The sequence below is a fragment of the Polypterus senegalus genome, chromosome 6, assembly GCF_016835505.1.
Source record: "Polypterus senegalus isolate Bchr_013 chromosome 6, ASM1683550v1, whole genome shotgun sequence".
NCBI lineage: Eukaryota > Metazoa > Chordata > Cladistia > Polypteriformes > Polypteridae > Polypterus > Polypterus senegalus.
Window position 1 is genome coordinate 76,504,674 of NC_053159.1, and position 16,256 is coordinate 76,520,929.

The 16,256-nt window shown below is 38.3% G+C and overlaps 1 protein-coding gene across 2 annotated transcripts in view; it reads right to left on the reverse strand.

The window, feature by feature from the left end:
- The window catches only part of col18a1b (collagen type XVIII alpha 1 chain b), a 315,691-nt gene that overhangs the window by 108,199 nt on the left and 191,236 nt on the right, over positions 1-16,256 (reverse strand). For both annotated transcript variants that reach the window (XM_039756370.1, XM_039756369.1), the window contains one exon: positions 8,930-8,980. In XM_039756370.1, the coding sequence (XP_039612304.1) occupies positions 8,930-8,980 (51 nt within the window). The remainder of the gene's footprint in view (positions 1-8,929; positions 8,981-16,256) is intronic.

Sequence of the window (16,256 nt, forward strand, 5' to 3'; positions counted from 1 at the left end):
AAGCAGAATTCACCTCTAGAATGGATGCCAGTGTGTCACGGGGCACACTCATTCATTCTGGACCAAGGCAGAACTGACAAATAACTTGAGGATGTTTGTAAAGTGGGAGGCAACAGAAGTATCCCAAGACTAACCACAAGTATATGGGAAGAACATGGACACAATTATAGTCCCAGGTTCAACCAAAGGTTGTCTTTGTATTCAAACTGTACCTCTGACAGGCTTCTGTTCCTGAGCAGTACACAATTCAATCCAGTTCAATCCTTCTCTCCTGCACTTTTCCAAGTCAAGTGTTGTCCAGCTCCTCTCCCAATTCTGACACTTTGGGCTTTCATTGAACAACCTATCTGGTAATACTTCCAGACTGGTCAGGATCACACCAGTCCTTGTGCAGTCAGTATACAACATCTCCCCCTGGTAGTCCCTACAGAACCCCATGGTTCCCATGCTGCATCTGCGGGTATCCAAAATGGGGTTTACCAGCCTGGTTGTTATTGCTCAGTGTACATGGGGATGCTCTGCTAATTGCAGACAGTTATCCACTGTCATGTCCTTCCAGCCTCCCAGGCCCAACCAGAGCTGCTGGGACACCTGCCCCAGTGTAACTGTTGCCATGTCCACATCAAATTGCAGATGGGGAATATCACAGCTCCCTTGCTGACCTTCCATTAGACTGGTCTCCTGGCCATTCAAGGGAGTAGGGTCCACCCGACTGAGATGCCAAATTATCCCTCACACACTCTCAATACTAAACTAAACATTTTAGATGTGAAGTTATGTGCATCTTTATCAGGGTCCTAACATTGCAATGAAATAGGTGTGCCTATGTATTTACATTTGAGGACATGATAACTCAATTAAGAGGGCTGACAAATTGATGGATGGACATCACATTGTTAGTATAAACCACAGTATACCAAATACTTGTATTGCAGAGTTTAACTTTTAGAAAATAACAGTGTATTGTTAAATAAATAATATTGTTAAAATCATACTTCATAACATTCATTCATTTGTATTTAATATGCCATCAGAGGGAGCTGTCGTCCATCCTAGCAGAAACAGGCACAAGGCCAAAACCCATCCTGCATAGAATGGCAGTGCATTGAAAGGCACACTCTCTCACACCAGTCCAGTTCAGCGTCACTGATCCATAGAATCTGCATTTTAAGTCAATTTCAATACCAAAAAAGGCATCAATTAAAAAAGAGAAAGTGTCTCAGCTTTGTAAAAAAATCTGTATTGAGGACTCAGGCAGCCACACCTGCTGACATCACATTAGAGTTCCAGAGAGCACAGTGACTGTTTGCCAAGGGGAGCACAGTAAGGTTTGGAAGGGTGAGAAGCTCATCTCCACTGCAGTTCGCATTTCTCTTATGTTTATGGAGTATAAGGGTTAAGACATATTTAGGCTTATTCCATTAAAGGGCTCTGTGAGCTCTTGAAAACTACTCTGAAAAAGCTGCCAACACAGTCATTCAAGCTGTCAGTTTATGCAGTAATAATATTTGGAATGCAACAGCAATGTAGCCATTTGGAGCCAGAAGTCAGCTAATATTTTGTGCAGGGGTTTATAGGGAACCAGCATGTTAATATTTGTTGCGGGTGGATCGTTAATGACTTGCACATGGCAGAGAACAGACTTGGCTGAACAGATGTGGATTAGCTACCTGCTATGAACCTTTACCTGAAGCTGTGAAGTAATGTTCAAAGAACATGATGCAAAAAAAAAAAAAAAAGACTCTACCAAGGAAGCTAAAATAAAACTGTTTGACTGGCGAGGAGTTGCAGAAACTTGCCAGCAGTGAAGCACTAGGGTCTCTGGAGGAAGCAGTGACTTCATTCCAGGCTATGTTTCATCCCAGGGTTACACTCTTAGAAACCCAGTGGGGAGTGGGGATCATTCAAGTATGCAAAGGGGCATGTCAGTAACTGAAAAGAAGGTCTTGAAGGACATCAAAGCAGAGGGGTTAGTGGGAGCAGAGTTCATCTCCTGAAGAGTCAAGTTGAATTTATTTATAAAAGCACATTTAAAAATAACAGAAGGTGTACCAAAGTGCTATACAAAAGAACACAAAAGACAACTGTAAAGCAAACAATTATGTAAAACAGTTTGTTAATGACTATTTAACTTTCATCTTCTCCCTCTTGACGACCTCACCCACAATGAAAGGCGGAAGAGAAAAAGTGGGTTTTTAACCAAGTCTTAAAAACCTCAATAGAAGGAGATCTGAAGTGGAATGAGAGATCATTCTAAAGCCTTGGACCCTTAGACTTCAGCCGTGATCTTGGAACGGCAAGAAGTAGTTGAGCAGATGACCTAAAAGCTTTTGTTCCCAAGTGGGGATGACCGAGATGGCAGATGTGTTTTGAGGCTAAACCATGCAAGGCCTTAAGAACAAACAATACAATTTTAAAATCAAGTAAAGTAAAGAACATAAAGTTTATTTAGCTATAGAAATAGAAAGAATTCAGGACGCCACAATATTGGATTTCAAATTGTAGTTTGGACTCCACACCTTACAAAATAATCTAACTTTCAGTACAAAATAAATTACTGTATAGGAAAAGGCAGTAGTATGAATAAATCTGTATGGTCGGAAGGAGAACAACTGATATTAGAATACAGAATACAAAAGTTGGGTCTTTAAATCCAAACAGAATACAGCAGTAGTGTCTTGAACAAAGAGAGAAATGTAAAGAATGGTGTGCCAAATTTCCAAGCATTGCGCAGTTTATTCCGGTCACCTTAGTAGCACACAAACACGATTTTAATCCATCCATACATTCTCTCATCTTCCAAATTTTAGGACCTATCCTAGACAAATTGAGCATACAAGTCGGGAATCAAACCTGAACAGGACTCCAGCTCATAGCCAGGCTAATTCAGATTCACCTAACAAACATATCTGAAATACAGGAGGAAATCAAAGGACACAGAAAAAATTCAAGAGAACACGCAAGCACCATGGAGACAGAAGCCAGGGTGAGAACTGAAGCAAGATCCCTCATGCTGTTAGGCAGCAACATGCTGATTCTTAAACCCTTATTTGCTCCTGCTGTTAAACTAATTATAAACTTGAAAGGCATTGTTTAGTTCCATTATAACCTCACCTAATGGATAGTGAGAATTTGTTAATAATACCCACGTATCCAGTAAGAGGAGGTGGAATCTTTCTGTTTTACTAAAAGCTTATAATAAATAAATATTCATTAACATGCTGTTAAGAGAAACTTGCACATTTAATGTGGAAAATAAAGTAACAGACTTACTTACAAGTTAACAGTGTACTTTACAATTGATGCAAAATTCAGTTTCTGTGTGTTTCTTTTTTAACTAACATGGCAGTATAATTTGACTTTTAAATAATAAACATCACACAATACTGAAGGTTAATTGGAAGCTATATACTTTGTCTATGGGTCAGCAGTTATGAGAAGGCACCTCCTGTGCCTTCAATTTCACTAACCAGCCCTGCCAGTAATGTCAGACTTGTTAACCTGCAAAAAAAAACCTGCTTAATGGAGCGCTAAGAAAGGGCCCGCAGTGTACACTCCATAATAAAAACACACTGACTGGGCACTAAGCAAGGAAACAGTGACTATCAGGGAACAGAGATATGACTTCCATTCTTTGCAATAAATCAGATGTTCACTATATAAACATCATTTAAATAATATAGTTATTTTCTTTAACAATTGTAACAGGAAAATAGTTTCTTAAACTGCGATTTAGTTTGGTATTTTATTTAGAATGTTTTGTCTTTCTTAAGTCACAGTGGCCCAAAGCACTAATATGGTTTAACTTCTGACAATAAAGAGTGTGTTGGGTTTTGCCCTGTAGTCTAAGGGACTGCCAGACAAGACAAGGTGGTGCGGAACAGAAGCAAGGCTTAACATTGCCTTGGGAGAAAAACAGAGACAGACAGAAACATGCACAAACAGCGACAATGTATGCTGACATGCTAGTGCAGGAAGGAGGGAACTGCCAGGAGGTGGTAAGCTCTGTCAGCATGAGTACCCTAAAAGGGTAACAGCCAGAGGCACCAATGAAAAACAGAGAACAAGTGCATCTAATGTTTTCCCAAGATACTAAAGTGTAGATAATCTAACATATTGCGGAGACAAGTGACACATATCATATGGCTATGTTTACATTACAAGCCTTATTCCTCAAAAATTTGCATATCTCAATAGTGCACATTCATAAGTACAAGTAACCTGTATCTAACTGTTACATGAACGCATTTGCCCTCCAAAACAGCATATACACGCAAGTTGATATGTTTCTGCACGAGTCATCTGCGTCACTAGCAACAAAAAATATATTTGTGAGATGAGTTGCTATATTAAAACTGAAAACAGGAACACACTAGTAGCTAGTTTATGCATCACGTTTTGTTCTGGAGGACGACAAACAGTTGGTCAGCTACTGTAAACATGATTAGGTCAAGAAGGTGAAAAAAAGTCAGATGTGGCTAGCTTTTGCTGAGATGTGTGAGTACAAGAAAGGAGCCAGCAATGGTGGGACAGGGACTGTTGTGCTGGCTGATGATGGCAGCACTCAACCCATGCATATAGACAAAAAAAACCCATGAATTCTGACCTGGCCATTCTCATTCATTTGATATGTTTCGGATCTAGGGCCACATATGGATGTGATACAAATCTGATTTGAAAAGATCAGATGTATATGTCTGCACAGCCCTAAAAACATCACATTTGCGTCATGCTAAGGCAAAACATTGGATTTGAGTCACTTCAGCTCGGTAATGTAAATGTACTCAAACAGACATGTTTTACCATATGTGAAGAAAGGGGCGATTGCAGTAAAAAGGTTCCTTCTGTGGTTTTTATTGGAGAGAGTAAGTTTCAGTAAAAGCAACATAAATGTGTTCTTTCTTTAGTAGATTCTTTCCACATCTTTTTATTTCCACCAAAGGCAATGAGGAGGGATTTATCAATCTAAATATCGAAGGAATATTTAAAGAATACATGATGTACAAACCAGTGTGTTTCTTCATGCCGGTCCCAGATAAATGGGGAGGGTTACGCCAGAAAGGACATCCGGTGTAAAATTTTGCCAAATCAATATGCGGACAACAATACAAATTTACATACCGGATTGGTCGAGCCCCAGGTTAACAACGACCGCCACCAGTACTGTTAGCCAACAGGGTGCCGGGGGGAAATTGGGCTACTGTTGACCAAAGAAGGAGAAGTAGAGGGAGGAGACGTGTCTGGAGACAGTAGGAGGGCAGGAAAGTAAAGAGAGTGGAACTGAGGGTAGGAACTTTGAATGTTGGCAGTATGACTGGTAAGGGGAGAGAGTTAGCAGATATGATGGAGAGAATGAAGGTTGATATATTGTGCATGCAAGAAACTAAATGGAAGGGGAGTAAGGCCAGGTGAATTGGTGGTGGATTCAAATTGTACTACATGGTGTGGATGGGAGGGAAAATGAGGTAGGAGTTATTCTGAAGGAACAGTATGTCAAGAGTGTTTTGGAGATGAAGAGTATCAGGCAGAGCAATGATTATGAAGCTGGAAATTGGAGGTGTGATGATGAATGTTGTTAGTGCATATGCATCGCAATTTGGGTGTGCAATGGGTGAGAAAGAAGATTTTTGGAGTGAGTTGGATGAAGTGATGAACAGTGTACCCAAGGGACAGAAACTGATGATTGGAGCGGATTTCAATGGGCATGTTGGTGAATCGAACAGTGGAGACGAGGAGGTGTTGGGTAGGTATGGTGTCAAGGACAGGAATGAAGAAGGTAAGAGGATAGTGGATTTTGCCAAAAGGATGGACATGGCTGTGGTGAATACGTATTTTAAGAAGAGCGAGAAACATAGGGTTATACGTACAAGAGTGGAGAAAGATGCACACAGGTAGATTACATCCTATGCAGAAGAGTTGATCTGAATGAGATTGAAGACTGCAAAGTGGTGGCAGGGGAAAGTGTAGTTAAGCAGCATAGGATGGTGGTCTGCAGGCTGACATTGGAGATCAAGAAGAGGAAGAGAGTGAGGGCAGAGCCAAGGATCAAATGGTGGAAGTTGAAAAAGGAAGGCTGCAAGGTTGAGTTTAGGGAGGAGGTGAGACATGCACTGGGTGTTAGTGATGAGTTACCAGACAGCTGGAAAACTACAGCAGATGTAGTAAGGGTGACAGCAAGAAGGGTGCTTAGCGTGACATCTGGAAAGAGGAAGGAGGAAAAGGAAACCTGGTGGTGGAATGAGGAAATACAGGAGAGTATACAGAAGAAGAGGATGGCAAAGAAGAAGTGGGATAGTCCGAGAGATGCAGAAAGTAGACAAGAGTACAAGGAGATAATGCGCAAGGTGAAGAGAGAGGTGGCGAGGCTAAAGAAAAGGCATATGATGAGTTGTATGAGAGGCTGGACACTAAGGAGGGAGAAAAGGACCTGTACCAATTGGCTAGACAGAGGGACAGAGCTGGGAAAGATGCGCAGCAGGTTAGGGTGATAAAGGATAAAGATGTAAACATACTCACAAGAGAGGAGAGTGTGTTGAGCAGATGGAAAGAGTACTTTGAGAGGCTGATGAATGAAGAGAACGAGAGAGAGAAGAGGTTGGATGATGTGGAGATAGTGAATCAGGAACTGCAATCGATTAGCAAGGAGGAAGTAAGGATAGCTATGAAGAGGATGAAAAATATAAAGGCTGTTGGTCCAGATGACATACCTATGGAACCATGGAAGTGTTTAGGAGAGATGGCAGTGGAGTTTTTAACCAGATTGTTTAATGTAATCTTGAAAAGTGAGAGGATGCCTGTGGAGTGGAGAACAAGTGTACTGGTGCCGATATTTAAGAATAAAGGGGATGTGCAGGACTGTAATAACTACAGGGGAATAAAATTGTTGAGCCACAGCATGAAGTTATGGGAAAGAGTAGTGAAAACATGGTTAAGAAGCTGGCAGTCATTTTGCTCCTGAAGAAGTTTGGTTGTTAATCGACTGAATGTTAAATCAGCAAGTTGGGTATGATCTCCACATATTTCACAATGGGATTATTGATGATGCCAAGTGTGATCATTCCAGCTTCTGAAACACTAGCCCACCTTAGGAATTTCATACACTGCCATCTCTAAAGTTAATAAAAGATTGTGTAAACAACAAAAGTCCTTCAGTAACTGGCACATCTTGTTTATGAGAAGTCGGCAACAGGACAACAGGCTGACTAACTGAAAGGCCACAAATACTCAAACAACTCTTTACAATGGTGACATGCAGAAAGAAACCTTTGAATTCACTATATGTCAGACCACAAAACAGATGGGCTACAGCAGAAGATGACCATGCCGGGTTCCGCTCCTCTGAGCTAAGTACAGAAAGATAGAGGCCATGTGATTTTCAAAGATGGATGACTGAAAACTGGAAAAATGTCACCTAACTTACACCAGCTATGGCGACAGTCAAACACTTTTTACACAATTTACAGCAATTAACAGCAATGTCCTTAAAACTCAGTTTGAAAGAGAACAGAACAGGTTTGCAGCATGGTATTTAGATGGAATTTATTTAAGAACTTCATTTTTCTATTGAGTCAGTATAGACCAAAATCACTGACAAATGTTTCCAGCACCATGTTGAAGCAAGAATAAAGTAAAAAGATGCCCTACCTGGTACTGGATAGGGGGACCTCACAGAATGACAGACAGATAAAAAAATATTATTCTCACGAAATATACAAGTAAGACATTTAAATAATGTTGGTTGTGATCTTAACTTTTTAAAAAGTTAAGGATAACCTGATATTTGAGGAGATCCAATTCTTTCCTCTCTAATTCTCTCTCTGGGAGAGATGTTTCCAACAAATTTCATAGTTTTATTAGATCTATTGTGTGCTCAAGGAATTTACTGAAAGGCAGCTTAACACAAGAGTTTAAAGAAAAGGACGGCTCACCATGAAACACAGTTGAACCACTAAACTCTTAAATGTGGAGAACACACACTGTCTTGTCTCAAGTCATGTTTCAAACATTCCCTGCTGTGCCCAGCACTACAGAAATTGTCATTTCAAGGGTGAGGTTTCCAGGAATCTGATTGTTATGAGGCTGCCCAACATTTTCCTTTTTCTTAAGGAAAGATGTTTCCCTTAATATATTATAAAATTTGATATTATTATGAAGGAAGTGCCAAGAATGGAAAGCATACTGTACAAACATGAAATCAATTCAGTGTTAAGTGTCATCCTACAGATTACAGTTGCCAAGTAAGGTAGTTTAATTAGTAAATGGGACAACCTATAATCCGTTTTATTTTTCAGGACTTAATGTAGACAGACAGACAGACAGACAGACAGACAGACAGACAGATAGATAGATAGATAGATAGATAGATAGATAGATAGATAGATAGATAGATAGATAGATAGATAGATAGATAGATAGATAGATAGATAAAACGTAGTCTCAAAAAGACATCTGCTTTTCCTTATTTTAACTAATAAGTCAGCATTGTCTGCTCTAATTCTTAAGAATTGTATCATAGTCTAGTACAGCACAATAACATTTAATTGAAGAGTAAATACTGATAGAATTATATCTAAGAAAAGTAAATTATGGATGGTAATCCAACTTGGAATTTGCCGCTATTTTACCCTTTTATTTAATAGTATGCAAGTCTGAACTGGAGAACCATCTGTATTTTAAGAAAAGATGACAGTGTGCTCATTCTTCCAGAGGCAGAACTGATCTGCTTCTATTAACAGATGACAAAAATATGATTTGTTCACTTTTCTAATCTTTTTCACCATTGACTAATGTACATGTAGTTTTTGTATAACACATGTGGACGTATTACACAAAATAATACTTTAATCATTTAAGACTGAAGACGTGTCACCAAACCATTATCCTACACTATACATCATAGTCAGAATACAAAAGAGGAGCAGAGACTTACGGTTTGAACTTTAATCTTCTCTTCAATGCCACTTCCATAGTCACCTGAAGCCTAAATGTGAGATACAAGTTATACATTTTGAAAATTTAAGTAATAATGGGGTTAGTTAAAACTTTGTGTCATATTTGGTTACTACAGGGTTACATTTTACTTGCATTTACTTTTCTCTTTAGCCAAGGCTACTAACCAAAGTAGCATATTAAGGGACTTACTCATAATTACACAGTGACAGGCCTGCCAACTACCTACAAAGCCACTAGTTACTATGAAATCAAGTTAAAGTCTTGTTCATTTCAGTAAGTATGTTTATTGTACAACAGTGCAATGAGGGTAAATAAATCAAAATTAACTATAAATACTGTATTACTGATTAGTTTTCACATGAAGAAATGATATTAAAATCACTTAAAGGCACCCTCACAGCATACTTCTTTTAATTACACTTTGTAATACTTTGGGAACTGAAGAAATGAATTGTTGCAGTTTTTTTTTTTTTTATTTTTTTTTAATTAATTTTATTACAATCCATACGAAGCAATCAAGATTTTACAAAAAGAAAAATTGAGTTAAGAACAGATCGATCCCCACCCCTGAGAGAGAGCAAGCCAAACGGCGTAAATTTAAGGCTTGTAAACATACCTAATTTAAAAACAAATTCTCTGTGCTTTATGAACTTATTTTAAAATATTACTGATTAGATTCTGCCATGTTTTGAAAAAGGTCTGTACAGATCCTCTAACTGAGTATTTGATTTTTTCCAATTTCAAATAATATAACACATCGGTTTCTCACTGACTTAAAAGAGGAGAGTTTGGATTCTTCCAGTTTATTAGAATGAGTCTGCATGCCAACAGTGTAGTGAATGCAATCACAATTTGTTTGTCTTTCTCCACTTTAAACCCCTCTGGAAGAACCCCAAACACAGCTGTTAATGGGTTAGGAGGGATTGTGAGTCCAAGGCTGTCTGACAGGTAATTAAAATTTTTTGTCCAGAATAATGTTAATTTGGTGCAGGCCCAGAACATGTGACCTGTGAGGCTGGGACTTGGTTTCAACGTTCTCAGGTTGGATCATGCCCTGGAAACATTTTGGAGAGTTTTAGTCGAGACAGATGTGCTCGATATATAATTTTGAGTTGTATAATTGTATGCTTTGTGCATATGGAGCTCGAGTGAATTCTCTGCATTGCTACTTTCCACTCCTTTTCTGATATATTAATTGAGAGATCATTTTCCCAGTGTCCTCTTGGATCTTTGAAAGGAAGGGATTGTAAAAGGATTTTATATATTGTAGAGATGGAGTCTAACTCCTTGAAATTGAGCAATAATTTTTCCAGCATGGTTGAGGGTGCAAGATGAGGAAAATCTGGAAGGTTCTGTTTAACAAAGTTCCTGATTTGAAGATAGTGAAAGAAATGTGTAGCTGGAATGTTAAATTTGGAATGTAATTTTCATAGGATGCAAAGACGTTGTCTATATAAAGATCTCTAAGCAAGTTAATTCCAAATTTTTCCAGATATTAAAACTGCATATGTTTGTGAAGGTTGAAAGAGGTGGTTCTCTTGCAGAGGTGCCACAGATAGAAGCTTCTCCGTCTTAAAATGCTTTCTACATTGGTTCCAGATTCTAAGTGAGTGGAGCACAATTGGGTTATTAGTGTATTGCCGATAACGTGTGTTTATTGGAGCGCAGAGCAAAAAATACAAAGAAGAATTGCAGGATTTTACTTCTATTGCGGTCCAAGCCTGTGTATGTTCTTCTATTTGTGTCCAGGTTCTTATCGCCTGTATATTTGCCACCCAGTAATAAAACTGGAAGTTAGGTAGAGCCATGCCGCCTTCTGCCTTTTGTCTTTGTAGGGTCGCTCTTTTGATGCGTGGATGTTTTGAATTCCAAATAAATGAGGTTATTGTTGAATCTAATTGCTTAAAAATGATTTATTAATGTATATTAGGATGTTCTGAAATAAAAAAGGAGCTTAGGAAGAATATTCATCTTAACAGTGTTAATTCTTCCAGCTAGTGTGAGATGAAGGGTTGACCATCTATGCAAGTCTTGTTTAATTTTTTCCATGCAGACTGCGAAATTTTGTTGATAAAGAGCTTTATGTTTACTTGTGATGTTTACCCCTAGGTATTTAAACTGTTCTGCAATGATAAAAGGTAGGGTATCTAATCTAATATTATATGCTTGAGAATTCACTGGAAAGAGTACACTTTTATTCAGATTAATTCTGAGACCAGAGAGCTTTTGAAATTCTGTGAGTGCTGCTAAGACTGCAGGCACAGAATTTTCTGGGTCCGATATATACAGTACCATGTCATCTGCATATAAGGAGATTTTCTGTTCCAGTCCTTCTCTGATAATCCCCTTTATCTGATCAGTATTTCGACAATGTATTGCCAGTGGTTAAATGGCAATCGCAAACAGCAGTGGTGACAAGGGGCAGTTTTTGAATGACCAAATTATGGATTTTAGTTATTATTGCATTTTTAGAAAGATTTCCAACTTTTTTGGAAATGAAGTCTATAGAAACTAGCATCAAGGTGCTAGATATATAATGAATAATATGGTGGAAAAAGATAAAATACAATCTGGGCTCCTTTTGGGCTCACTAAATAGTCTATTTCAGTTAAAAGCATCGTTATGACACTTGTGGTGTACGACATTATTACAAGTTACGCTAAATCACTAACAAGGTACAGTCCCTTGCAAATGGTGTTGTTTTGTGCTCTCTTTTTACAAGCATAAAGACTCCACAGTGCAAATCAAATTAAGATTTAAATCTTGGAGGCAGAGAGTAAAGAAATCATAATAAACAAACCAGTTTTATCATGTTAGTGCAATTCAGGCAGTGTCTATTATTAACATAAATGTATCATTCATTTGGACCTGCAATCTTTATTAATCTCTAGTTTTCTCTGTTTTCTACACCACCATCACCCGATCAAAGTCCTATGCAGCCACTTGTGATGTGTGAATATTTAAATGAAAGCAGATTACCCAACTTCAATTAAGACAAAGCCTTAATAAAAATGAATAAAATATGACTTAAGAATATTTATGTTAGGCAGAATGGCCAGTGGGGCTGGGTGTTCTTTTGGCCTGTAACCCCCTACAGATGTTTTTTTTTTTTCTACAGCTTAACTGGAGTTTTTTTTTTTTCTTGTCCACCCTGGCCAACTGACTATATCACTAGTCTGTCATTCAGAGAATTAAAAAAAAAAACAAATTCTATATTTAAGGACTCTTAATTATACAGTATAACTGTCTTACTTACAGTAAGTGTGTATTATTTATTTTGTATAACATTTATGCATTATTTTTATCTAATTTTAATTTGTTCTACTTTGACATCTTGTAAAGCACCTTGAGCTACATCATTTGTATAAAAATGTACTATAGAAATAAATGTTATTTTTGTTATTCTCAAATCCATTTCATCCAATCCAGGGTTGCATGGGCTGCTTGGTACGAAATAAATGCAGACCACTGCAAGATCCATTCCCATCCACACAAACAATGGCAGATTTGGAATTTGCAGTCACCCTGACAGGTCTATCTTTAAGGGACACTGGAAGAAGAGCAGAGACCCAGAGGAATACGCATGCAGACACCGAGAGAAGGGGCACTGATTAAGCGAAAATCACAGGGTTTTCATTTAGACAGTGTGGTGTATGGCCGGCCATTTATCCCAGCCAATACCCCCAAGCCGCCAGGTGGAGCCCTCCTTGCAGTATTGAGGTCCCCAGAAGACCAGCAGGGCATCATGGACATTGTAGTTTTTATACACAGCCCTGCTGGATGCCATGGGGGCAATTAGGGGACACTGCAGGGAGGAACAATGGATATTTTCCATACGCCCCGGAAGCACACATGGACAAGGGGCATGACATGCTTCTGAAGTGAAAAAAAGGACTGTTTACCTGACCCGGAAGTGATTGAGAGTCACATGGACTGGGGATTGGAACGCTTCCAGGTCAGGGTATTTAAAAGGATTGAGGGAGCTCCCAGACAGCGAGCTGAGCTGGGTGGAAGGGTGACAACGCGTCTGGGAGTGGAGGATTGTGAGTTATTGGATTTATTATTGAGTATTGTTATTTATGAGTAGTGTGGAGTGGAAGGTGCTTAGTGCATGTAATTCTTATAGTAAAAAGAATAATTATTGCACTTTTACCTGGTGTCTGGCATGGTACCTAAGGGTTCAAGGGAGCGATAGCGCCCCCTACTGTCACAACAGTAAAATATTAGAATTCCATCACCACTTCAGTGATGGAGCAAACAGACACAATAAAATATATTTTGGGCCTGCACCAAATTAACGTCATTCTGGACCAAAATTTTAATTACCTTTCAGACAGCCTTGGTGTCACAATCCCTTCTAACCCACTAACAGCTGTGTTTGGAGTTCTTCCAGATGGGTTTAAAGTGGAAAAGGACAAACAAACTGTGATTGCATTCACTACACTTTTCGCAGGCTGACTTATTTTGCTAAACTGGAAGAATCCTAACTCTCCTCTTTTAAGTCAGTGGGAAACCGATGTTTTATGCTATTTGAAATTGGAAAAAATCAAATTCTCAGTTAGAGGATCTATACAGATTTTTTTCAAAACATGGCAGGATCTAATCAATAATATTTTAGAATAAGCTGTTAAAGCACAGAGGAAGCAATTATTTCTGTACTGTATTTCATTTTCTTCTCCATTCATCTCTATTGGCTTATCAAACTCATCAATTTAGGTATGTTTACAAGCCTTAAGTTTTACTCCGTTGGCCTTGCTCTCTCTCTCAGGGGTGGGGGTCAACTTGTTCTCAATCCTACTTTTTGTAAAAATTGATTGATTTGTATGGAATGATTGCAATAAAATTAAAAAAAATTAAAATAAAAAAAAAACAAGAAGACATTATTTATTAGTCATCAGATGGAGTCGTTCAAAGAAATCTTCTTTGCCAGCTGTGTAAGTATGGGTGTAAAATATTTGCAATGTTTGTCCTCCCTTTTCTTTCCTGCCTTGAAGTTATAAAGCAATTACAAAATGCATTAAAATATTTTTTACACAGAAAGCCACTGTTTCTTCAAACAAATTCTTTATTAATGGACATATTAAAGAAGCTGTTCACAAATGTATATTTTGTGTGGCACAGTAATGACCAAAAGCATGTGAATCTGCGCATTACTTGAAGATTTGCCAGTGCAGCTTAGTATGATTCATTAGTCAGAAATTTGGGGGCTGCCAGCCTGGTAATTGTAAGCTTTTTCTGTAACAAAGTTTGTAAGGGAATAGCTTAGCATTTGTTTTTTATGACTTGGGGGTGGGAGAATTTAAAAATCTGTTTCAACAGCACTGCTGCAGTATTTCAGGTTTTCAAGTGAAAAGGCGCAGTTGTCTGCATGGGTGGATCAAGAACAACACAATTCATTGTCTGAGCAAAAGGAAAATGTTTTTGGGGTGTGGAGCTGGTTATAGCCCCCTACTGTATTTTATAATTAATTTTCAACATTTCATTTGAGAAGGGTTGCACGGTGCCGCAGTGGTAGCACTACTGCCTCACAGTAAGGAAACCAGGGTTCATGTCCTGGGTCCTTCCTGCATGGAGTTTGCATGTTCTACCTGTGTTTCTCACAAGTCTCCTCCAGGTGTTCTGGTTTCTTCCCACTGTCCAAAGCCATGTAGGCTGGGTGACTTGGCGACACTAAATTAGCCCTAATGTGTATTTTTTGTGTGTGTGTGTGTGTGTGTGTGTGTGTGTGTGTGTGTGTGGTCCCCTTGTTTAGGATTTGTTCCTGCCTTGCACCCTATGCTAACTGGGATAGCCTCCAGCACCTCTCCATGACCCTGGTCTAAATTAAATGAGTTAATAAAGGACATGACATGACCTTTCAGTTAAAGAGGTAGCATTTTCAGACAACACTGAATACTGTATTACGGAAGAATTGTAAAATATAAGGCACAATTCAGTGTTTATACTGACCTTCCTTACATTTTTACTACAACCACTTATAACTAATGAAAATAAGATTACACACTTTTTTTGACAACATTAGCATTCCATTCGGTTGGAAACTAACATTTTTACAAGATACTGTTGATAATGTGTAAAAAAAAAAAAAAACTTTAATGAGTTTTTCTATTTTTGACAAAAGCTGCCTAAACCTTTCCAATTCCTACAAACACTGGCATATTTCTGGGATGTAGCAGTACAAAAACTAGCTTTATGCAGTATGTGAAAGTGATTTCACTGATTACACGGAAAAGCAACGGTTACAAAATTGTTTTTATTTTGCACCCAAGTATTTAGGCGTAATTTCATACCTGTAGACAAACTACAAATATAAAGGTATTATTCTCCAGCACAAACAATAAAATGCTGTCTATCGTTTCACATAACTGAGAAGCAGAAGTGTGTTTGAAGCTATTTTTATAAGGTGATAATCATCTCAAAGCTCTGCAGTAGGAGTCTAATGAAGCATATGCAGTGTATGAATACATATAGTAATACAGCATTCCACAGATATGACCCAAGCACATAAAACTCAATAGTTTTTATTTTCAGCTGAATTTCAATTAATTTCCAAACAGCAATTTGCATTTCACATTTGCGAATTAAGCAAATTAGTTATGAAGTGGTTGAACACATAGTGTATGGTTCTGAATGATAGAAATACCAAACTTGTTTTATCACCAAGCAAATTTTCTTATTTCTCATTTAATTCATATCACCTCAGAAACCTGGGTGTTACAATATAAAGGACCCTGCAATACATCTTTCATGTATGTCTGTCCATTATGAACGTGGTCATACTTCATGGGACACAGCTTCCATATCAAAAAAAGTATAATTTGGTGTCTGACACCAAACAAGTACTTTCAGTAAATGTATTCACACCTACATTAAAAATCTTCATTTCACAATAGTGTACCCTCTGGTAACTGATTTGTAAATTACTGCGCAGCAAATGAGAGCAATCAGAGTACACACAGCTCTGATATGCATATAATATACAGAGGATTCAGAAAGTATTCAGACTCATTCACTTTTTGCACATTTTATTGTATTGCAAATTTTTGCCATTTTTGCCCATCCTCATTCTTAAATCAAATCTACACCTTTCTTGATCAGCCTGGTTCATATGTCAGAGCACCATTTTTGGATTTTTCTTCAGCATTCAATACTACACAGCCTCATATACTGATTGGAAAATTCCAAACAGGCTGTCATTTGCACCTGAGTGATGGAGTGCTACTGAGATGGTCATCTTTGAGACAGGTTCTCCCGTCTCAGAATAGGACTTCGAAAACACTGTTAGAGTGACAATTGGGTCCTTC